Here is a 23,348-nt window from a genome sequence, read left to right as displayed (position 1 = left end):
CATATCAGACACCAGTAAAAACGGCTGCTCCCTCAGTTAGTGCACTCTTCTAAGGTCCTATGAAACTAAAATAAAATGTTGTTATCAGTATTGTTGGTATTTAGGATAGTGTGCACTAAAACAGTGACAAAACTTGCATTTAGAATATACAAAACTGCTATAAACATGCAAAGCTTTGTCGCTTCCGCCTAAATGGATCAGCGGATTTATTGACGTCAGTTTCTTATCAAATCTTCCGACCAATCAAATGCTCTGACATGCCCCGCCCCCTTTAGGATGCTTCACATTTGATGTGCTTGAGCTCAACCACTCTCACTGGCAGAGCTGTGATAAAACAAAACGCTATTGGCTGTTATTTCTAAAGGGGAGGGGCTACTCTATGCCCCGCCCTCTCTTTGTATTTCGGTTGAGATTACGTCAAACATCGAATAAACCTGCACATTTCAAAGCACTTCATAAGACCTTTAAGGGTATAAGGGCTGATGTTGGATACAGACGACATCTTTACCTGTATAATAGAATATATGAATGAATCTACCTTTTACAAATTACAATTAAATATTAATATTAATAATATTGTATTTAATGCTTTATTTGTTTATATATACATAATTGCACAAGGTGAGCACACACACATAATGAAATAAACTATTATTTTTGATGTGATTTATCAGGATTTGTTGTTTAACTGCAGTAAGTTGAACACACCGGCCACTTTATTAGGTACACCTCTCCAATTGCTGGTTAACCCAAATATCTAATCAGCCAATCACATGGCAGCAACTCAAGCATTTAGGCATGTAGACATGGTCAAGACGATCTGCTGCAAATCAAATCAAGCATCCGAATGGGGAGGAAAAGGGAATTTAAGTGACTTTGAAAGTGGCAAAAAAAACAGTGACAAAACTTGCATTTAGTATATACAAAACTGCTATAAACATGCAAAACTTTGTCGCTTCCGCCTAAATGGATCAGCGGTTTCATTGACATCACCTTCAGTTTCTTATCAAATCTTCCGACCAATCAAATGCTCTGACATGCCCCGCCCCCTTCAGGATGCTTCACATTTGATGTGCTTGAGCTCAACCACTCTCACTGGCAGAGCTGTGATAAAACAAAATGCTATTGGCTGTTATTTATAAAGGGGAGGGGCTACTCTATGCCCCGCCCTCTCTTTGTATTTCGGTTGAGATTACGTCAAACATCGAATAAACCTGCACATTTCAAAGCACTTCATAAGACCTTTAAGGGTATAAGGGCTGATGTTGGATACAGACGACATCTTTACCTGTATAATAGAATGCATGGATGAATACATGAGTTTATGAGAGAGTTCAAATGTTTAAAAATAAAAAACTATGTTCACTTTCATTACTTTAACAGCTTTTTTCATACATTTTTCTTTGGCTTATTCGCTTTATTCATCAGGGGGAATGAACCGCCAACTTATCCATGTTTTACACAGTGGATGCCCTTCTAGCTGCAACCCAGTACTGGGAAACACCCATACACACTCTCTCTCTCTCACACACACACACACACACTCAAACACTACGGACAATTTAGTTCATCAATTCCCCTAAAGTGCACGGAGGAAGCCCACATCAACATGCAAACTCCACACAGAAACGCCAACTGACCCAGCCGAGGCTCGAAACACCCAACCGCTGAGCCACCGTTGAGTCCCATGCTAATAAATAACTACTCAAATGTAAACTAACACACATTCTCTGTGACTTTGAGAGACAGGGCAGGAATACGTCAGACGTCCGGCCATTCATCACAGAATGCGCGCGTCATATCGCAGGTTATTAGTGCACAGATTCCCTGGCATTTACAAATGACCAGCGCCTATGGAAAACAGCACATTTCCTATATTTCTGCATACATCTCTGCCGTTTGATTGAGTGTGGAGGAGAGCGGCTCTCGCGTGTGCGGAGATAAACGCGGGTTTATTCAGTTTACTGCAGTATGAGACACGATTACAGGCGGACACATCATCTGAGCACGTCGGTCAAGATATTATACTGTAAAAAATATCCGTAAATTAGCAGTTTACTGTATTTATGTTTGATTTCCCCTGTTTATTTATGCTTTTCAGTTGCATTATGAGACTCTGCTCTTTCTCCCAACAATTTTCACCCTTGAAAAGTTGGAAAAAGTGACATTTGTAATAGTGTGCAGTGCTATATTGGCTGTGTTGGTGTTGTATTTTACGCTACAAACACCTTGTAAGCACTTATTTCTGTAGATATTATTTATTAAACATTATATTATCTCAAACTACTAACAAAAATGTCAATAAAAGCCGTCAATACAAGGATCTTTGAACTTAAATGGTTTGTTGCAATCTGTTTCCTCAAATGATTTGAGTTACCTTAACATTTTGGGTTTTACAGTGTGCTGGCCCATATCTATCAGCTGATATCGCGTCCATTCACTGCGCTCCGACTATGAGAACCCCGTAACAGAGTGAAAAGTGAGAGCGTTTGCATGCAGTCGTGCAGAGCGTGTGTGTGCGCTGCTGAAATGGACATGAATCTGTCAGATCTCTGGTCTCCGTGCGCCGTCTATATCCACACACATCAGCGTCATCATGTCCGCAGGTCAGAGCCTGGCGGCGCAGGCCACATCAGCATCACAAAACAGCACCGGCTGAAGCTGTCAATGAAATGATGATGTTTGAGCGCTGCTTGACAGGCAGGAGGACAGGAGCAGAGAGAAGATCGAGATGCACCAGTCCAACTGACCATTTGATGGCATCTACAGGAAAAGTCAGAATTATTAGCCCCCCTGGATATTTCTGTTTAAAGGAGAGCAGATTTTCTTCAACACATTTCTAATCATGATAGTGTTAATAACTCATCTCTAATAACTGATTTATTTTATCTTTGTCATGATGACAGCACATAATATTAGACTAGATATTGTTCAAGACACTAGTGTTCAGCTTAAAGTGACATGTAAAGGCTTCACTAGGGTAATTAGGGTAAAGTTAGGGTAATTAGGCAAGTCATTATATAACAGTGGTTTGTTCTGGAGACAATCCAACACTAATATTGCTTAAAGGAGCTACTAATATTGACCTTTTAAATGGCTTTAACATAATTAAAATCTGCTTTTATTCTAGCTGAAATAAAACAAATAAGACTTTCTCCAGAAGAACAAAATATTATAAGAAATACTGTGAGAGATTCCTGAATCATTTGGGAAATATTTGAGAAAATAAATAAATAAATAAATAAACCATAGGAGGGCGAATAATTTAGGCTTTTTATTTGCAAATATAAATACTACTGTAAGCGGGTCTGACCGCCAACTTATCCAGCATTTGTTTTATGCAGCGGATGGCCTTCCAGCTGCAACCCATCACTGGCAAACACCCACACACACTTGCATTCACACTCATACACTACAGACAATTTAGCGTAGTCAATTCACCAATACCACATGTCTTTGGACTTGTGGGGGACACCGGAGCACCCGGAGGAAACCCACGCGAACAACACGGGAAGAACATGCAAACTCCACACAGAAACGCCAACTGACCCAGCCGAGACTCGAACCAGCAACCTTCTTGCTGTGAGGCAATCGCGCTATCCACTCTGCCACCTTGCTGCCATGTTTATCTATATGTATATAATTACTCACTGACCTAAGATGAAACTAATAAAGCAACCTAAAAAGTACAAGCTCTATGCACTTACTATAGTACTTATACTAATGCATAATGCATGATTAAATTAATAGTTACAGTGTATACGTCGCCTTAAAATAAATTATAACCAAATATTTTAGCTTTTAATTAAGGTTTGTGATCAAAAATCCACTCAGAGCCACTTGTTTGGTTAATAAAGCTACAGCAGGTCTCGAATAATTCATTTATTAAACGACAGAAAATATTACTTCACAAATTGCACTGTACATAAATGAACTAAACATTTGCATATAATTCAATAATAGTATATATTCAGAGTAAATAAACGCATATATAGAGTAAATGCCAAGTTAATTTAGGGTGCTTTCTTACCTGCTTTATTTAGTTGGGTTGAATCGCACTAGAGTTCGTTTTCCCTTTTGGTGCGGTTCGTTTGGACAGGTGTGAATGCAGCAATCGTACTCGAGTGCACACCAAAAGCGGACCAAATAAGCGCACCGAGATCTGCTTGAAGAGGTGGTCTCGGTACGCTTTCAAACGAACCCTGGAGCGGTTCTTTTGTAGTGAGAATATTATCCGAACTAAAACAGGTCCAACAGCAAAAAGTACTGCGCCTTTTGGACTAATCCAGCTGCCGTAGGCCAATGCGCTGTGCATTATGGGATATGGAGGAAAAACATTTGTTGACAGCGATTTACCAACAGAGAGAGAGAGAGAGAGAGGGGAAAACATTAGCTGATGGATCGTTGGTAGTATTTTCGCAAGATGAGCATGTCGCAGTTTAGCTAAAGTAATTCACGCTTCCTCCTGAAGTGACGAGTGATGCATTAAACACTGTTTTCCAGCCGCGGCCGCGCTTCATTCTCGTAATGTATAGTTTGTCTAAAGCAGGGATACAATCAGCCAGCGCACTCGTCCCTCCAGAGTAAAAGGTTTTGTTTACCTGCGGGAGTTCGTTGGCATTTTCCCGCACGTGAATTCTGACCAATCAATAAGCAGTTTAGGAAATATGTTCAACAACATCTGGCCAATGAGAGGTGTGGTTTTTGTCACATGACTGCATTTTGGTTCGTTTCAACTGGTTCGGACCAAAGCCAGCAGTGTGGTGTGAAAACCACCCAAAGACAGCAGAAGATTCAACAATGTATCATTTATTACCCTTGGTCCGGACCAAATGAAGCGAACTACAGATGTGAAAGCACCCTTAGTCGCAAAAAAGATGATAAAGTGAAGTAGGTAACTGAGAGAATAGTAAACATTAATGTACTCAAATCAACAGAATTCTAGTTATATTTGTATGCACACACACACACACACACACACACACACACACACACACACACACACACACACACACACACACATATTGTGGAGGGTCTCAAAGACTTGCTCTTAAAAATAGGATGTAAAAGTGAAGAGGCGAGGCAGTCACACTAGTTTGGTCGTAAAAAAACAGGAAGATTTCTCGAACACATCCCGGGTCAGCGTTCGCCACGGGCACTTTAAACCGCTTTATTAACATGTATAGAGGCGAATACGCTGTGAAGTGGAGGAGATCAGGTGTGCTGCGTATGATATGAGCCTGCAATGACAGCCCTTGATATTCATTCAGACCGGCAGGAGTCCCATCAGCCCCTGCAGCACCATCATCCACACATACATTACTGTCAGAGCCAGGTAAGAGTCGAAAAATACAAGCAACTTTTGTCATAAAGTCTCGAAAAAACAAAACAAAAACCCTGGACTGTCCCTCCGGGGTGTGTTGATATGAGGTGCTCATTGATAAACTCTTAAAGGGATAGTTATTCTGATGGTCCACTCACATTCACTTGATGCAAAACCTGTTTAAGCTTCTTTCTTCTGTTGAACACAAAAGAATAATCTGCTAATATTAATAATCTGTATTTGTTTGGTTCTACTATGGAAGTCAATGGTCTTCAGCTTTCTGAAAGAAAGTGATAAAGGCAACACAGGCTCATTGTGGACACGTACCCCTGTCTACATTTCTGGAGAGCGTGAATAATGTAGCTAGAGGTACGTCTGGCTGCATTCGTATTTAAAATGAACGCTACGATGCAGAATGACATCGCAGACAGCTTCTATTCATTTTAGGGCTACCAGCTGACCGCTTACCTCCGTACAGACGGCTTTTTTTCAGTGTTACCAGTTTGCCCAGTGGCTCGCCACACACTGCAAGAGACTGATGTGGAGTGAAGTTGCCCACGATGATGGGGTTTGAGTCCAGTGAAGAATGGTTTCATAAACCTGGTAAAACAAACGTAAATAATAAATAAACAGGTCACACTTTACAATAAGGTTCATTAGTTAATGTTAAGTAATGCATTTACTAACATGAGCAAACATTGAACAATACATTTACTACACTATATATTCATGTTAGTAAACGTTAGTTAATGAAAATACAGTTGTTCATTGTTAGTTCATGTTAACTCGTGGTGCATTAACTACAACAGGCTGAAAACGTGGTGAAATTATGTAGCCGAGACAGCTTTTCTTTTGCTAGTCTGCTTTTAAAAACAATATCGGTTGGGTCTAGGGAAGTGGGTGGGTTGGTCAGTTGACAACAAGCTGGTCTGGTCGACTGAAGTGTATATTGCGCCCTCTGGAGAATGTACGCAAGAGGTATTTGTGATCATCAGAAAGTGTACACAGCGCCCTCTGGTGGATTATCGTGAGAAGAGGACATGCAGGAGGAATCTATAATTATTAGAAAGTGTACACAGCGCCCTCTGGTGGATTCACGTGAGAAGATGGCGCGGAAGAGGAATTTGTGATCATCAGAAAGTGTACACAGCGCCCTCTGGTGGATTATCGTGAGAAGAGGACATGCAAGAGGAATCTATAATTATTAGAAAGTGTACACAGCGCCCTCTGGTGGATTTACGCGAGAAGATGGCGCGGAACAGGAAATTGTGATCATTAGAAAGCGTACACAGCGCCCTCTGGAGGATTATGTAAGAAGAGGAAGCATAAGAGGAAATTGTGACCATTAAAAAAAGCGTACACAGCGCCCTCTGGAGGATTTACGTGAGAAGAGGACGCGTGAGAGGAATCTATAATTGTTAGAAAGTGCACACAGCGCCCTCTGGTGGATTTACGCAAGACGATGGCGTGGAAGAGGAAATTGTGATTATCAGAAAGTGTAAACAGCGCCCTCTGGAGCATTACGTGAGAAAAGGACGCGTGAGAGAAAATTGTGATCATCAGAAAGCGTACACAGCGTCCCCTGGAGGATTTACGTGGGAAGAGGACACGCAAGAGGAATCTATAATCATTAGAAAGCATACACAGCGCCCTCTGGAGGATTTACGTGGGAAGAGGACACGCAAGAGGAATCTATAATCATTAGAAAGTGTACACAGCGCCCTCTGGTGGATTTGCAAAAACAAAAACCACGAACAGACGTACCTAAGGTAACGCATTTCGCTGTCCCCAGACATGTAGACCTGGGTACGTATCCGCAATGAGACTGGGTTGCATAAAGGTTTGGAACCACTTGAGGGAGAGTAAATAGTGAGTATCCTACATTTTAATTTTTGAAAAATTAAATCTAATTAATTAATTAAATCTTTAATTTAGTTTAAAAATCCTAAAGTCTTGACACAATGCATCCTATAACTGATTTAAAGCAGAGCTATTATACAAAAAATCCTTTTTATGAGGGGTTTAAACAGTTGTGCGGCAAGAGTGTGTAAATATAACCAGCTTCTGATGGTAAAAATTTATTATTTTTATTTTTTTATGAATCACACTTGATAGAAACAGTCTGCAGAAACACTTTGATTTACATTCTACCTTTGTACATGTGATCAGAAGGGGAAAGCCCCGCCCACTGGTGTCCATCTCTCCCTCATTAGCATAGGATTTTGAATCTGCCACTATCCTGACACACAGGCATCTGTAGCTCCGCCCTATTCTGAAATCTAATTTTAAATTTAAAGCGACAGTCACCAAAACGTCACAATTAGGATCAAAGCCTCAAAGGGTCAGTTCCAGAGATTTTTTTTGAGCTGAAACTTCACACACACACTCTAGAGACATCACAGACTTATTTTACATCTTGTAAAAAGGGATTTAATAGGTCACCTTTAAAAGATAGTTATTGTGAAGTGCGCTCTATAAATAAGCTTGAATTGAACATGCATAAAAGTATACAAGTTATAATGCGGCGGACGCTCCATAACAATTGAATGTTGTTGACCAAATATGCATGTTCACCAGTCGGGACGTCTTGTTAAAATTGCCTGCCAAATTTTATTATCAGGAGAAACGTGGTCATAATTCTGAGATATGTCTGGGAGGAAGCACAGAGATTCATTGTGTTTGTCCTTGACCCCCAGACTGAGGCGAAAACGCAACAATAGAGCTCAGACAGCATGTTGAATATGACAACGGGTCTGTGAATGATAGACGTACAGTTCATTCAATATATGTGTGTGTTGTCGTTTAGTCCTGTCACGATATCTATTTTTTGTTGTCCGATAGATTGCAGCAAAGTATATTGTGATAAGTTATATTGTTGTCATTTTCAGACTAATACCACTCATTATATAATGGCAGAATGACAATATAATATCATAACAATGAAGTGACACTCTTCCAAAGAACACATCATGTTTATTCTTAAGAGTATTTAATTTAATTAGTCATTTTAACAGTTTAATAATCGGGCATTGGAATCAGAATGTGAAAATGCATATCCTTAATAAATAATAGTAAATGTTAACAAGATAAAGAGTAACCAAGGCTGCGATATCTGCTAGCAGATCTATTTTCAGCTGTCAGACACCCAGATGAGAATATACTATAGTCATTTAGAGTAAATACGAAAGTGTTTTAACCATACTGACACTGACACCTCCAATAGGGATAGAGATGTTGCTCAATCAGCTAAAATGTTGCTAGAATTGGTGTTGTATGTGTGGGTGATATACAGTGCATCTGGAGAGTATTGACAGTGCTTCACTTTTTCCACATGTTTTCATGTCCCAGCCTTATTCCAAAATGAATTAAATTGATTGATTTCCTCAACATTCTACACACAATCCCCCGTAATGTGGAAAAAGAGTTTTTGAAATTGTTGCACTTTTATTACAAATAAAAAAGCTGAAAAATCAGATGTACATCAGTATTCACAGCCTTTGCTCAATACTTTGTTGATGCAGCTTTGGCAGCGATTACAGCCTCAAGTCTTTCTGAATATGACGCCACAAGCTCTTCACACCTGTCTTTGGAAATTTAGGCCCATTCCTCTTTGCAGGACCTCTCAAGCTCTATCAGGTTGGATTGGAAGTGACGGTGTGCAGCCATTTTCAGATCTCTCCTGAGATGTTCAATAGGATTTAGGTCTGGGTTCTGGCTGGGCTACTCAAGGAGATTCACTGAGTTGTTGTGAAGCCGCTCCATTGATATTTTGGCGGTGTGCTTTGGGTCATGGTCCTGCTGGAAGATGAACCGTCGCCACAGTCAAAAGCACTCTTGTGCAGGTCTTCATTCAGGATGTCTCTGTACATCGCTGCATTCATCTTTCCCTCTATCCTGACTAGTCTTCCAGTTGCTCCTGCTGAAACACATCCCCACAGCATGATGCCAACACCACCATGCTTCACTGTAGGGATGCTGTTAGCCTGGTGATGAGCGCTGCCTGCTGTTCTATAGACGTAACGCCTGGCGTTCACTACAAAGAGTTCAGTTTGAGTCTCATCAGAGCAGAGAGTTTAGTTTCTGATGCTCTGAGAGTGCTTCAGATGGCAAACTCCAGGCGGGGAGTGTCTTCCGTCTGGCCACTCTACCATACATGCCTGATTGGTGGATTGCTGCACAGATGGTTGTCCTTATGTAAGGTTCTCCTCTCTCTCCACAGAAGAACGCTGGAGCTCAGACAGAGTGGCCATCGGGTTATTGATCACCTCCCTGACTAAGGCCCTTCTCCCCCGATCACTCAGCTTAGATGTCCGGCCAGCTCTAGGAAGAGTCCTGGTGGTTAATCATCTTCCACTTATGGATGATGGAGGCCGCTGTGCTCATTGGAACTTTCAGAGCAGCAGAAATGTTTCTGTAACCCTCCCCAGCCTTGTGCCTCCAGACAATCCTGTCTCAGAGGTCTACAGACAGTTCCTTTGTCTTCATGCTTGGTTTGTGCTTTGACATGCACTGTCAACCCTGGGCCCTTATATAGACAGGTGTACGCCTTTTCAGATCATGTCAAATAAGCTGAATTGACCACAGGTGATCTCCAATGAAGCTGCTGAAACATCTCAAGAATGTCCAGTGGAAACAGAATGAACCTGAGCTCAGTGTAGAGCTTCATGGCAAAGGCTGTGAATACTGATGTACATGTGATTTTACAGCTTTTTTTTTTTTTAAATAAATTCACAACAATTTTAAAAACTCTTTCTTCACATTGTCATTATGGGGGATTGTGTGTAGAATGTTGAGGAAATAAATCAATTTAATTCATTTTGGAATAAGGCTGGAACATAAGTAAATGTGGAAAAAGTGAAGCGCCATCAACACTTTCCGGATGCACTGTAGATTGCATCACCAAAAATTACTGAGGTCATGTCAATGTCAAATAAATGTTTCTTCAAGCTGGATACTAGCATCTTTAAAAATAACTAGTAAAATATTATGTACTTGGGAAATATTTGCAAATAATAATAATAATACCTTCACATAATTTTGTCTTTATATGTAGATTATGATCAAAGCGAAGACTCCATGCCAAATGCACAGCATGCACATAATAATAAAGCTATGTTAATATATTTGGCTTTACCTCTACAATCTCGTCTGGAGGCTATTCATCTCTTCATAGTGTTCTGATGGGCAGATAAAGCAATGCATCGTCCTCCTGTCATCTTTAAAAACCCAAATATTAATCAGTTTCCCTGGCATGAACCGTCTGACCCCAAATGCTCCTGCTTTTATATGTTCTGCGACCTGCTTCTGCTGGACTGATGCGCACATATATGGCCATTTATTTCGGACACACACACACACACACACACACACACACACATATGTCCATGCCAGACGCGGACAGCAACAAAGCATCAAAATTCATTAATGCCGTAAAGAGAATCTTATCAGCGTGACACACTGCCATATAGTCATGTATATCAGCTGAGGAGATCATAAATTAGCCGTAGACTCACAGTCATTTAACCTTGAGGCGACTTTTGTGTGCTTTTGCATGTTTATGAACACAGACTGGCGTTTAACTGAGGCTTAGGTCAAAAATAAGTGCGCAAAACTGCTGACAAATGAATAGAAATATAGGGGAATTGATTTAGCATGTTTAAGAACATTGGTAACGTGTTTCTTGCATGTTGCTGGTGTTGTTAGCATGTATTAGCAGATTACTGGCGTGTTTTAACATGTTTTAGCACACTTCTGCTGTGTTTTTCGCAATTATTGGCACAATTCCGTTGTATTTTAGCACATTGCTAGTGTGTTTTAGCATGTTTAAGCACATTGCTACTGTGTCTTAGCACATTGGTAACATGTTTTTGCATGTCTTAGCACATCGATGGTGTGTTTACGTGCATTTTAACACATTACCTGTGTAATTTAGCATGTTTTAGCACATTGCAGGTGAGTTTAAGCATGTGTTAGCACATTTCAGGTGAGTTTTAGCATGTTTTAGCACATTGCTGCTGTGTTTTAGCACACTGGTAACATGTTTTTGCATGTTGCTGATGTTGAGTCACTTTTCCGGAGTCATGTAGAATTTTTTAACATAGTGCTGTTTTTTTAGCATGTTTAGCACACTGCTGGTGTGTTTTGGTATGTTTAGCAGATTGTTGATGTGTTTTAGCATGTTTTAGCACATTGCTGCTGTGTTTAATCATGTTTCAGCACATTGCTCGTGTAATTTAGCATGTTTTAGCACATTTCAGGTGTGTTTTAGAACACTGATAACATGTTCTTGCATGTCTTAGCATATTTTAGCACATAGCTTGTGTTTTTTGCATGTTTTACCACATTGATGGTGGGTTATAACATGTTTTAGCACATTGCTGCTGTGTTTTAGCATGTTTTAGCGCATTGCTGGTATGATTTACCATGGATTAGCACATTGCTAATGTGTTTTAGCAAGTTTTAATTCTCTATAACGATTAGAATAATTTATGCATTTATGTTTGTGTGAACAAATCTGTTTGCATCTAAGATCACCTCTAAAATTCCTAACAATTGTGTTGTTTGTGAATAAATAAAATAAATAAATAAATAAATAAATAAATAAATAAGACTAAATAAATTAAGAAAAATAAATAAAATAAATAATAAAATAAAAATAAATGAAATAAAACAAAATGAAATAAAATAATAAATAAAAAAACACAAACAAATAAAAATAAAGCAATAAAAAATAAATAGACAAGATTAAATCGATTAATAAATAAATAATATATAATTAAACAGATAGATGCACAAATAAATAAACAAATAAATAAAATAAGATAAAAAATGAATAAAAATAAATAAAATAATAAATCAATAAAGATTAAATAAAAATAAACAAACAAACAAGTACAAAGCTAAATACATAAGATTACATAAATTATTAAATGAACAAAAAATGTAATAAAATAAGATTAAATTAATAAATACAAATAAATACTGTAGGTTGAATGTAAACCCGGCCTGCCACATACATTCAGCCTGTGAGCTCCACAAAGAGGCAGTCTAACAACTTCTCACAGCTGGACTGTGCCGAACCCAAGCGAACAAAACCCGACTTATGCTGTGAACAATAGAATATGTATGTATCAAAACTAATAAATAGATACCAAGGCTCGGCCTGGCACGTCAGACACAATGGCTGGTATTAAAATAACTGGCTTGATGTCATTGTTCTCAGGCCAGTGTGTGGTTTATGTGTTTATGCCTGTATGAATGAGCCGGAGATCACAGAGCCGTCCTTGTCTGATACAGTGATGAGCCTTTCAGTCCCACAATATGCCCAGTATCTGCTAAACTCATCCAGATACAGCACTGATCTGATGCCTGCAGAAATCTCTTCAAAACAACCCATCAGAAACAACCCAAAACACAGTACAGAGACTCTCAAAGCATTTTACACACAACACATAACTACTTAGAACTACTTATAGTATGGGGCTGCTGAATGCTTGATTCTGATTGGCTGATGAGCATTCTGAGGTTTGCTGTTATTTTCAGATAAATGCACAGTTAAAGTAGTTCCGGCAGGTTTTGCGCGCATTACAGCTCCATATCACTACGCTGAATGATTTCACTTATTTTACAGCTAGTATGGTTTAGCACATTGCTAGTGTGTTATTAGCATGTTTTAGCACATCATCTGTGTGAGTTAGCATGTTTTAGCAAATTGCCAGTGTGTTATTAGCAGGTATTGGCACATCATCTGTGTGATTTAGCATGTTTTAGCACATTGCCAGTGTGTTATTAGCATGTTTTGACATCATATGTGTGTGATTTAGTATGTTTTGGCACATCATCTGAGTGATTTAGCATGTTTTAGCACATTGCCAATGTGCTTTTAGCATGTTTTGGCACATCATCTGAGTGATGTAGCATATTTTAGCACATTGCCAGTGTGTTATTAGCATGTTTTGGCACATTATCTGTTTAATTTGGCATGTTTTAGCACATTGCTAATGTGATTTAGCATGTTTTAAAACATCATCTGTGAGATTTGGCATGTTTTAGCACATTGCCAGTGTAATTTAGCATGTTTTAGAGCATTTCTGGTGTGTTTAGCACATTGGTAACAGGTTCTTCTATGTTGCTGATGTTTTTAACACATTTTATCACATTGCCACATTTCTGGTGAGTTATTAACATGTTTTAGGATATTGGTAACATGTTCTTGCATGTTGCTGGTATTGTTAGCATGTTTAGCACATTGTCTGTGTGGTTTAGCATCTTTTGGCTTGTTGCTGGTGTGTTATTAGCATGTTTAGCATGTTGCCAGTGTTGTTTAGCATGTTTTAGCACACCATCTTTATAATTTAGCATGTTTTAGTATATTGCTTGTGTGTTTTAGAGTGTTTAGTACATTGCTGGTGTCTTTTAGCATGTTTTAGCATATTGTTTCTGTGTTTTAGCATGCTTTAGCACATTGGTAACATGTTCTTGCATGTTGCTGGTGTTGTTAGCATGCTTAGCTCATTGCTGGTGTGTTTTAGCTAATTTCTGGTGAGTTATTAGCTTGTTTTAGAATATTGGTAACATGTTATTGCATGTTGCTGGTGTTGTTAGCATGTTTGGCACATTGTCTGTGTGTTTTAGCATGTTTTAGCTTATTGCTTGTGTGTTATTAGCATGTTTAACATGTTGCCAGTGTTATTTAGCATGTTTGACACATTGTCTGTGTGTTTTAGCATGTTTTAGCTTATTGCTGGTGTGTTATTAGCATGTTTAGCATTTTGCCATTGTTATTTAGCATGTTTTAGCACATTGGTAACATGTTCTTGCATGCTGCTGGTGTTGCTAGCATGCTTAGCTCATTGCTGGTGTGTTTTAGCTAATTTCTATTAACAATATTAACATGTTTTAGAATTTTGGTAACATGTTCTTGCATGTTGCTGGTGTTGTTAGCATGTTTGGCACATTGCTAATATGTTTTAACATGTTTAGCACATTAACAGTGTGTTTTAGCATGTTTTAGCTCATTGCTTGTGTGTTATTAGCAAGTTTTAGCATATTGGTAACATTTTACTTGCATGTTGCTAGCATTATGTTGCTAACAATGTTTTAGCAGATGTTAAAAGCATATTTAAGCACACTGCTAGAATGTTGAGGCCCATTTAATTCACAAAAAGGCACAAAAAACCTTGATCGGATCTTGATCTTTGTTAGTATTATTTTATAGTGTTTATTATTAATAATTAAATATAACAATATTAATATGATTGATAGAATATTGATATATTTAATTAGCTTTATTTTTCTTTTTTTTAAGTAGGTGTTACTACTTCAGCCTATCAAGGCTTATCAAGGAACGCTTTTTGAAGTTGAAGTTTAATTAATTACATTTAATTCGGCCTTCATTACAATTGACAGATTCACTCCGTAATTGATTTAGTTGGCTTTCAAATACATATTGCTATTTGCTAATAAACTTACCTTGTATATATTCAGTGAGTAAAATATAGTCCATAAACAAGTGCTTGACATATCCTGCCATTTACATTATAGTAATTTACTCTACAGCGCCATCTACTGGACACCTTTGAGATTTACATGTATGAAACCAAAGCCATACTTTGGTGGTTTACGGTGTGAAGGACGCTGTAACAGTGATGAGTAAATGTAAAACACCCTTGATAAACTGTTTAACATGCTATAAATGAAATATACTGTTCAAACTAAAGCAGTATATGGTGTAATAGGCACAATAGTAACACAATGTGCCTAATATAACATGAGTATGTCATCATTTCCCTATTGTATCCAGAGTGTAAATTATTGCACAAAAACCAATGAAAAATGTACAAAGTGCAGTCAAATGTGCGTGAAAACAACACTCCCTCTTTCAGGTTTCACTTCCTCATGACCAAACTTCAGCTTCAGTCAGCATGAAAAACAGAAGCAGGAACAGTAAACATGACCTCTTATAGAGACACAAGTGAACTTACACTTTCAACTTCAGCAGATTATTCGATGTCTGTGTGCACAGGTGAGTCAGTTGTTTTTTAATATTACCAGTGTGTTGTGCTGTAATATAAACACTTTTCTTAAAGTTGTTCTTTTGTTTCTTAAATCAAGACTTGTTTTCTGGTAAAAAAAAAATATAGTTTTGTTTTCAGAAATATGTCAAATTTGGATGACTTTCTAGTTGATCATTTAGTATCAGAAGTGGCTTAAATGAAAGGCAAAGGCCTCTAGATGACACTTATTATACCACAATAAAAGATGATCATGCCTTGATTTTGAATGATTTCATTAGGATAGAAAGATGACTTTGCTTAAACAAAAGTCTAGATCAGGAATAATGTCCAGTATAGAATATAAAGTCCTGCTGCAGTGGAGACAGAATGAATATTGTGTCTGACTCCATCATGAGCTTGGAGGACTGCATCCATACATCTCTGACATGACTCAAATCACTGATTAATAAAGTCATCTGGAATGGCAAAGAAAGCGTTCTTGCAGGACTTCCAGAGCTCATCAAGATTATTTGGAAGCATCTTCAATGCCTCCTCCTTCATGTTACCCCAGACATGCTCAATAATGTTCATGTCTGGTGACCGGGCTGGCTAATCCTGGAGCAGCTTGACCTTCTTTGCTTTGAGGAGCTTTGATGTGGAGGCTGAAGTATGAGAAGGAGCGCTATCCTGCTGGAGAATCAGTTCTGTGGGTGCAAATGTCTTGTTGATGCCGGAGGTCAGAGGAGAATGGCCAGACTGGTTCCAGCTGATAGAAAGGCAACAGTAACTCAAATAAGCACTCGCTACAACCGAGGTCTGCAGAAGAGCATCTCTGAACACACAACACGTCCAACCTTGAGGCGGATGGGCTACAGCAGCAGAAGACCACACCGGGTGCCGCTCCTGTCAGCTAAGAACAGGAAACTGAGGCTACAATTCACACAGGCTCACCAAAACTGCACAATAGAAGATTGGAGAAACGTTGCTGCTCTGATGAGTCTCCATTTCTGCTGCAGCATTCAGATGCTCGGCTCAGAATTTGGCCTCAACAACATGAAAGCATGGATCATCCTGCCTTGTATCAGCTGTTCAGACTGGTGGTGGTGGTGTAATGGTGTGGGGGAGGTTTTCTTTGGGTCCATTAGTACCAATTCAACACCACAGCCTACCTGAGTATTGTTGCTGACCATGTCCATCCCTTTATGAGCACAGTGTCTCCATCTTCTGATGGCTACTTCCAGCAGGATAACACACCATGTCATAAAGCTCAATCATCTCAGACTGGTTTCTTGAACATGACGATGAGTTCACTGTACTCAAATGGCCTCCACAGTCACCAGAGCTCAATCCAATAGAGCAGCTTTGGGATGTGGTGGAACGGGAGATCAGCATCATGGATGTGCAGCCGACAAATCTGCAGCAACTGTGTGATGCTATCATGACAACATGGAGCAAAATCTCTGAGGAATATTTCCAGCAGCTTGTTTAATCTATGACACAAAGGATTAAGGCAGTTCTGAAGGCAAAAAGGTCCAACCCGGTACAAGTAAAATGTACCTAATAAAGTGGCCAGTGAGTGTATATGCTTTATATGTTTGTTTCTAGAAAAAAATAAGCTTTTCTAGTCTATTAAATACTTCTTCATTTAAGAATTTGTAGATATTTACTAGAAACAAGTAAAACAAGCATTTCTGGTTGCAGTGAGTGATGCTAGATTGCCAGTGGTTGTATTTTCTGTCATCTGCACAGCATTGCCACATTTTCTTTAAACCATTTCCTTTAGAGATCTAATTTTGCCCAACTTCCTGAGGAAGTGCGGCACTTTACCTTTCACCGCATGGAACTAATGTAATGTGTAAGTTTAACTTTTATTGCATCAGAAAGTACTGAATGAATTATTATTATTGTGTTGTTGAGCGGACTAACATTTTTCTTGAGGAAATGCTTAAAAGGGTCCTATTTTTACAAGATGTAAAACAAGTCTCTGATGTCTCTAGTGTGTGTGTGTGTGTATGTGTGTGTGTGTGAGGTTTCAGCTCAAAATACCACACTAATAATGGTGATAACTCTCGGAAACTGACCCTTTTAGGCTTTGATCCTAAGTGTGTTTTAGTGACTGTCACTTTAAATGCAAATGAGATTGTGCTCTTTTCAAAAGAGGGCGGAGCTATAAATGCCTGTGTGTCAGCATAGTGGCAGATTCAAATACAAGACTGATGTCATATTCTTATAAGGGAGAGATGGTCACTAGTGGGCGGGGCTTTCCTCTGATGACACGTACAAAGGGAGCATGTCAATCAAAGTGTTTCTGCAGACTGCTTTCATCAAGTGCGATTATAATAATTACAATTAATACATTTTTTATCATTGTAAGCTGCTTATATTCACAAACAACTGTGTTTAAAGTGATTTTTTTCAATATGGGCACATAATATTTCTTATTTTTGCATATTAGATTTCCTTACAGAGAGCTAAAATTATCAGATCTTCATGGAGGAAGAGGAAAAACCACCCAACACCACTGCTAATCACACGGTTTCATCAGCTCCTGAGCATTTATCACCCCACCAGGAAACGTTACAGGGTAATGGAGAGTGTAAGTTGATTCTGTATGATCATGAGATCAGATTTTGACGTGATGTCCTCTGGGTGTGTGTTTAACGCATCAGACCTGTGTTGATGTGTGTGTACTCACCGGCAGCTGCAGAGGATGATCTGTGTTTTGGCGCCTCCTGTCTGACCACGGCGGAACTGCAGCAGCACTGGAGAGCCGTCAAGCAGGAGTTCAGGAGCGTTAAACTGCTGTTCGACATCCCCAGCGCCAGAATCATCTCACAAACCATCTCCAAACATGTGGTATGTTGAAGCTAACACTGAAAAAAAAAACAATAAATGTGAAAACATGCTCTACTTGAATATTTTTACCAAATTGTAATCTTCCCTCAAGTTATTTTCATTGCTGGACAGTGAAACTGAAACCTGGTTTTACACTGCAAAACATGCTTTTCTTGCTAAGATTTTGTCTTGTTTCTAGTCTAAATATCTAAAATTTCTTACATCAAGAAGCATTTTCTAGACAAGCAAAACATATCGTCTTGCTTTGAGAAAAAATATGCCAATATTAAGTGGGTTTTTCCTTAAAACAAGCTAAATAATCTGCCAATGGGGTAAGCAAAATAATCTTGTTTTCTCTTTTGACGTAAGATTATTTTGCTTACCCCATTGGCAGATTATTTAGCTTGTTTTAAGGAAAAACCCACTTAATATTGGCATATTATATCTTAAAACAAGACAATATGTTTTGCTTGTCTAGAAAATTCCTCTTGATTTAGGAATTTTTAGATATTTAGACAAGAAACAAGACAAAAAAATTAAGTAAGAAAAGCATTTTTTGCAGTGTAGAGCACAAATATTCATTAATATGGTGTAGAGCAGGAGCGTCAAAGTCAGTTCCTGGAGGGCCGGAGCTCTGCAGAGCTTAGTACACACCTATCTGTAGGTATCAAACAAGCCTACAGCACTCAATAAGTTTAATCAGGTGTGTTTAATCAGGAACTAAACTGTGCAGAGCTGTGGCCCTCAAGGAACTGGCTTTGACACCTGTGGTGTAGAGCCTCCTTTTGCAACCAACAACACATCAGTTCATCTTGGGAATGACAGATACACTGCAAAAAATGCTTGTCTTGCTTAGATTTTTTGTCTTGTTTCTAGTCTAAATATCTAAAATTTCTTACATCAAGAAGCATTTTCTAAACAAGCAAAACATATCGTCTTGTTTTGAGAAATAATATGCCAATATTAAGTGGGTTTTTCCTTAAAACAAGCAAAATAATCTGCCAATGAGGAAAGCAAATTAATCTTGTTTTTTCTTTTGACGTATGATTACCCCATTGGCAGATTATTTTGCTTGTTTTAAGGAAAAACCCACTTAATATTGGCATATTATATCTTAAAACAAGACAATATGTTTTGCTTGTCTAGAAAATTCCTCTTGATTTAGGAATTTTTAGATATTTAGACTAGAAACAAGACAAAAAAAATTAAGTAAGAAAAGCATTTTTTGCAGTGTAGAGCACAAATATTCATTAATATGGTGTAGAGCAGGAGCGTCAAAGTCAGTTCCTGGAGGGCCGGAGCTCTGCAGAGCTTAGTACACACCTATCTGTAGGTATTAAACAAGCCTACAGCACTCAATAAGTTTAATCAGGTGTGTTTAATCAGGAACTAAACTGTGCAGAGCTGTGGCCCTCCAGGAACTGGCTTTGACACCTGTGGTGTAGAGCCTCCTTGTGCAGCCAATAACACATCAATTCATCTTGGGAATGACAGATACACTGCAAAAAATGCTTGTCTTAGATTTTTTGTCTTGTTTCTAGTCTAAATATCTAAAATTTCTTACATCAAGAAGCATTTTCTAGACAACAAAACATATTGTCTTGTTTTAAGATATAATATGCCAATATTAAGTGAGTCTTTCCTTAAAACAAGCAAAATAATCTGCCAATGAGGAAAGCAAATTAATCTTGTTTTCTCTTTTGACATAAGATTATTTTGCTTACCCCATTGGCAGATTATTTAGCTTGTTTTAAGGAAAAACCCACTTAATATTGGCATATTATATCTTAAAACAAGACAATATGTTTTGCTTGTCTAGAAAATTCTTCTTGATTTAGGAATTTTTAGATATTTAGACTAGAAACAAGACAAAAAAATTAAGTAAGAAAAGCATTTTTTGCAGTGTAGAGCACAAATATTCATTAATATGGTGTAGAGCAGGAGCGTCAAAGTCAGTTCCTGGAGGGCCGGAGCTCTGCAGAGCTTAGTACACACCTATCTGTAGGTATCAAACAAGCCTACAGCACTCAATAAGTTTAATCAGGTGTGTTTAATCAGGAACTAAACTGTGCAGAGCTGTGGCCCTCCAGGAACTGGCTTTGACACCTGTGGTGTAGAGCCTCCTTGTGCAGCCAATAACACATCAATTCATCTTGGGAATGACAGATACACTGCAAAAAATGCTTGTCTTGCTTAGATTTTTTGTCTTGTTTCTAGTCTAAATATCTAAAATTTCTTACATCAAGAAGCATTTTCTAAACAAGCACAACATATTGTCTTGTTTTGAGAAATAATATGCCAATATTAAGTGGGTTTTTCCTTAAAACAAGCAAAATAATCTGCCAATGAGGAAAGCAAATTAATCTTGTTTTTTCTTTTGACGTATGATTACCCCATTGGCAGATTATTTTGCTTGTTTTAAGGAAAAACTCTCTTAATATTGGCATATTATTTCTCAAAACAAGACAATATGTTTTGCTTGTCTAGAAAACTCTTCTTGATTTAGGAATTTTTAGATATTTAGACTAGAAACAAGACAAAAAATCTAAGCAAGACAAGCATTTTTTGCAGTGTACAAGTCCTGCACAGTGGCCAGAGGGCTGTTGAGCTATTCTTCTTGCAGAATAGTGGTCAAGTCAGTACGTGTTTCTGGTGGAGGGGAGCCTTTCCTGACTCACTCCTCAAAAAAACATCAAATTGCTTAATAACATTTAAATCTGGTGACTGTGCAGGCCACGAGAGATGTTCAACTTCACTTTCATTTTCATCAAACCCCTCTGTCAGCACTCCTGCTGTGTGTATTTCTGCATTCTCATCCTGATACACGGCACCACCTACAGGATATAATGTTTGATGCATTGGTGCACATGGTCCTCCAGAAGTGAAGTTTATTCATAAACTAATTGAGAGGATCTTGTGCTTATTATTGATCACAGCTGGTCCTGCATTAGCCAATTCATAACACACCAATCAGACCATTCCTAAGCACCATAAATAACCTAATGTCCATACAACAGCCATCTTCAATTTGAAGAATCCCCCCTTCCACCCCTACTCCTCCTCCATCCTAAATAGGCGGCACGGCGGCCCAGTGGTTAGCACTGTTGCCTCACAGCAAGAATGTCACTGGTTCTAGTCCTAACCAAGCCAGTTGATGTGTCTGTGCGGAGTTTGCATGCTCTCCCTGTCCTTGCTCGGGTTCCCCCCGGGTTCCAACGTTTCCTTCCACCACCAAAAAACTTACGACTTGAGTTAATTGCCAAATCCAAATCAGCATCATAGACATGCTCCTAGTAAGTAGTTATCTCTTAAGAGCACTCACTATCTGTTCATGAGCTACTACAGCAGGGGAGTTCTCCACATCTACCTGAGCTCAAACTCTCCTCTCGCCCTGCAAAAGGGACAGAGCCCCAGGCTCGAGGATCTTATGAAATCAGCGATCTCTCCTGGGACAGCAAGCTGTCGGGGGAGCTGCCCTCTCTGTTCTGCCGCCCTAGACGTGGATATAAGTGAGGGCGCGGGTGGTGAGGGTAGTGTCGCGGACGCCGCCCTAGAAGCAGATATAAGTGACGCCCTCTGTATTCTGCCGCCCTAGGCGGCTGCCTAGGTCGCCTCTATGGACGCGTCAGCAATGTTTCACATTGTCAACAGCCCAAGATTTTCGCTGCTGGCACCACTGAAACTGACGTTTGGCATTGGCACAAGTGACCAAAGGTTTATCTATAGCAGCTGGCTATGTATGCTGACTCTGTGGAGCTCCAGACCAACAGTTTTGGTGGAAACAGGAGAGTTGAGCTGCACATTTAGTTCTGCAGGGTTGGGCAGCTGTGCTCTGATGTTTTTTGTTTTTCTACATTTCAGTCTGGGTAAAAATTCATCGTCTCTTTTTCCAAATGTGTCCTGCAGGTGTACCAGGTTGTGGTTATTCGCTCGGGTAGTTACGACTGTGAGCGCGTGGCTATCGAGCGCCGCTATTCAGACTTCCTCCACCTCCATCAGGAGCTCCTGTCCGACTTCAGCGAGGAACTTGAGGACGTTGTGTTTCCCAAAAAGAAGATGACCCGAAACTTCTCTGAGGAGATCATCGCTGAGCGTCGCGTAGCTCTGAGAGACTATCTGACCCAGCTCTACTCCCTCCGCTTTGTCAGGAAATCCCAAGCGTTTCAATCCTTCTTCACTCATCAGGAACTGAAATCTGCATATGATCTCCTGAGGGGGGGACGCTTCTCCCGGGCCCTCGAGGGCCTCCAGAAGGTGTTGGTGCTTCAGGAGAAACTCTCCTCTCATGATGCTACGTTAGTGATTCCGACATTGTGCGCCATATTGGTTTGCCAAAGGGATCTAGAGGACTTCGAGGCTGCCTTCGAAACTGGCAGAAAAGCTTTGCCCACAGTGAGGAGATATGAGCTGCGAAAGCATCACGGGCCCCTGCTGGAGGCTCTGGTTGATTTGGGGTTCAGTCTGGAGCTGCCGGTGGCTCAGCTACAGGACGAGCTGATCAGAGTTAATGACTCTCCATGTGGGAAAGAGACACAGATGTCTCTTAAAGAACTGGTGGTGCAAGAGTTTGTATGATTTTTTTGTGTGACTAAAATGATTATGAGGCGAGTTTCACTGCATTTATTTAATTATTTTGTTGTCAAAATGTACACAAATCTAAATTCTTTAATAACTTACCTCGAGAACCATTGATTTCTTGAATTTATGTAAAGGAAACACTGAAAGAAACACCAAGAAACTTGACTTTACCTTCAATCATTGACTTTTCGGCTTAGTCCTTTTATTAATCAGGGGTCACCACAGCTGAATGAACCGCCAACTTATCAAGCATATATTTTACGCAGTGGATGCCCTTCCAGCTGCAACCCAACACTGGAAAACATTCATACACACTCTTTCACACTTATACACTGCAGCCAATTTAGCTTACCCAATTCCCCAATTCCTGCATGTTTGGAGTGTGGGGTAAACCGGAGCACCCACAGGAAACACACGCCAACACGGGGAGAACATGCAAACTCCACACAGAAACGCCAACTGACCCGGGACTCGAACCAACGACCTTCTTGCTGTGAGGCTACCCAATCATCATATGCTGAGATTCAAATGAACCTTGAAATATTGTTTGATTGTACTCAACTGAGTGTTAGCTAAAACGTTAAATAAAAGTGGTAATTATGACGCTTGAATATACA

The 23,348-nt window shown here is 39.4% G+C and overlaps 6 protein-coding genes across 12 annotated transcripts in view; 2 read left to right on the top strand and 4 right to left on the bottom strand.

Annotated features, from left to right (window-relative positions):
* snx20 (sorting nexin 20) overlaps nt 1-23,342 on the top strand; it is a 677,202-nt gene extending 653,860 nt beyond the window's left edge. The window contains exons 1-5 of one of the 7 annotated variants that reach the window (XM_087312677.1): nt 15,240-15,347; nt 17,102-17,173; nt 17,774-17,902; nt 18,020-18,174; nt 22,060-23,342. In XM_087312677.1, the coding sequence (XP_087168803.1) occupies nt 17,809-17,902; nt 18,020-18,174; nt 22,060-22,728 (918 nt within the window). In that variant the 5' untranslated portion in view covers nt 15,240-15,347; nt 17,102-17,173; nt 17,774-17,808 and the 3' untranslated portion in view covers nt 22,729-23,342. Of the gene's footprint in view, nt 1-15,239; nt 15,348-16,411; nt 17,174-17,773; nt 17,915-17,987; nt 18,175-22,059 lie in introns of those variants that run through there. The other 6 variants (XM_087312679.1, XM_087312674.1, XM_087312675.1 and 3 more) reach the window with 6 other exon arrangements.
* Nucleotides 1-23,348, bottom strand: part of ano5a (anoctamin 5a) — an 805,725-nt gene that overhangs the window by 3,291 nt on the left and 779,086 nt on the right. The gene's annotated exons all lie outside the window — the stretch shown is intronic.
* Nucleotides 1-23,348, bottom strand: part of gpia (glucose-6-phosphate isomerase a) — a 204,083-nt gene that overhangs the window by 133,660 nt on the left and 47,075 nt on the right. The window lies entirely within an intron of this gene.
* Nucleotides 1-23,348, bottom strand: part of hsd17b2 (hydroxysteroid (17-beta) dehydrogenase 2) — a 49,772-nt gene that overhangs the window by 7,761 nt on the left and 18,663 nt on the right. The window lies entirely within an intron of this gene.
* mphosph6 (M-phase phosphoprotein 6) overlaps nt 1-23,348 on the top strand; it is a 365,183-nt gene that overhangs the window by 335,545 nt on the left and 6,290 nt on the right. The window lies entirely within an intron of this gene.
* rpgrip1l (RPGRIP1 like) overlaps nt 1-23,348 on the bottom strand; it is a 135,700-nt gene that overhangs the window by 111,854 nt on the left and 498 nt on the right. Inside the window, exons 2-3 of the mRNA XM_087310853.1 lie at nt 18,014-18,191; nt 5,792-5,923 (exon numbers count right to left, since the gene is read on the bottom strand). The gene's annotated coding sequence lies outside the window, so the exon portion shown is untranslated. The remainder of the gene's footprint in view (nt 1-5,791; nt 5,924-18,013; nt 18,192-23,348) is intronic.

Source organism: Danio rerio, chromosome 25, assembly GCF_052040795.2.
Source record: "Danio rerio strain M-AB ecotype USA chromosome 25, GRCz13ab, whole genome shotgun sequence".
Taxonomy (NCBI): Eukaryota; Metazoa; Chordata; class Actinopteri; order Cypriniformes; family Danionidae; genus Danio; species Danio rerio.
The sequence above is the reverse complement of the archived record's forward strand: the minus strand, read 5'-3'. Positions and strand labels throughout refer to the sequence as shown.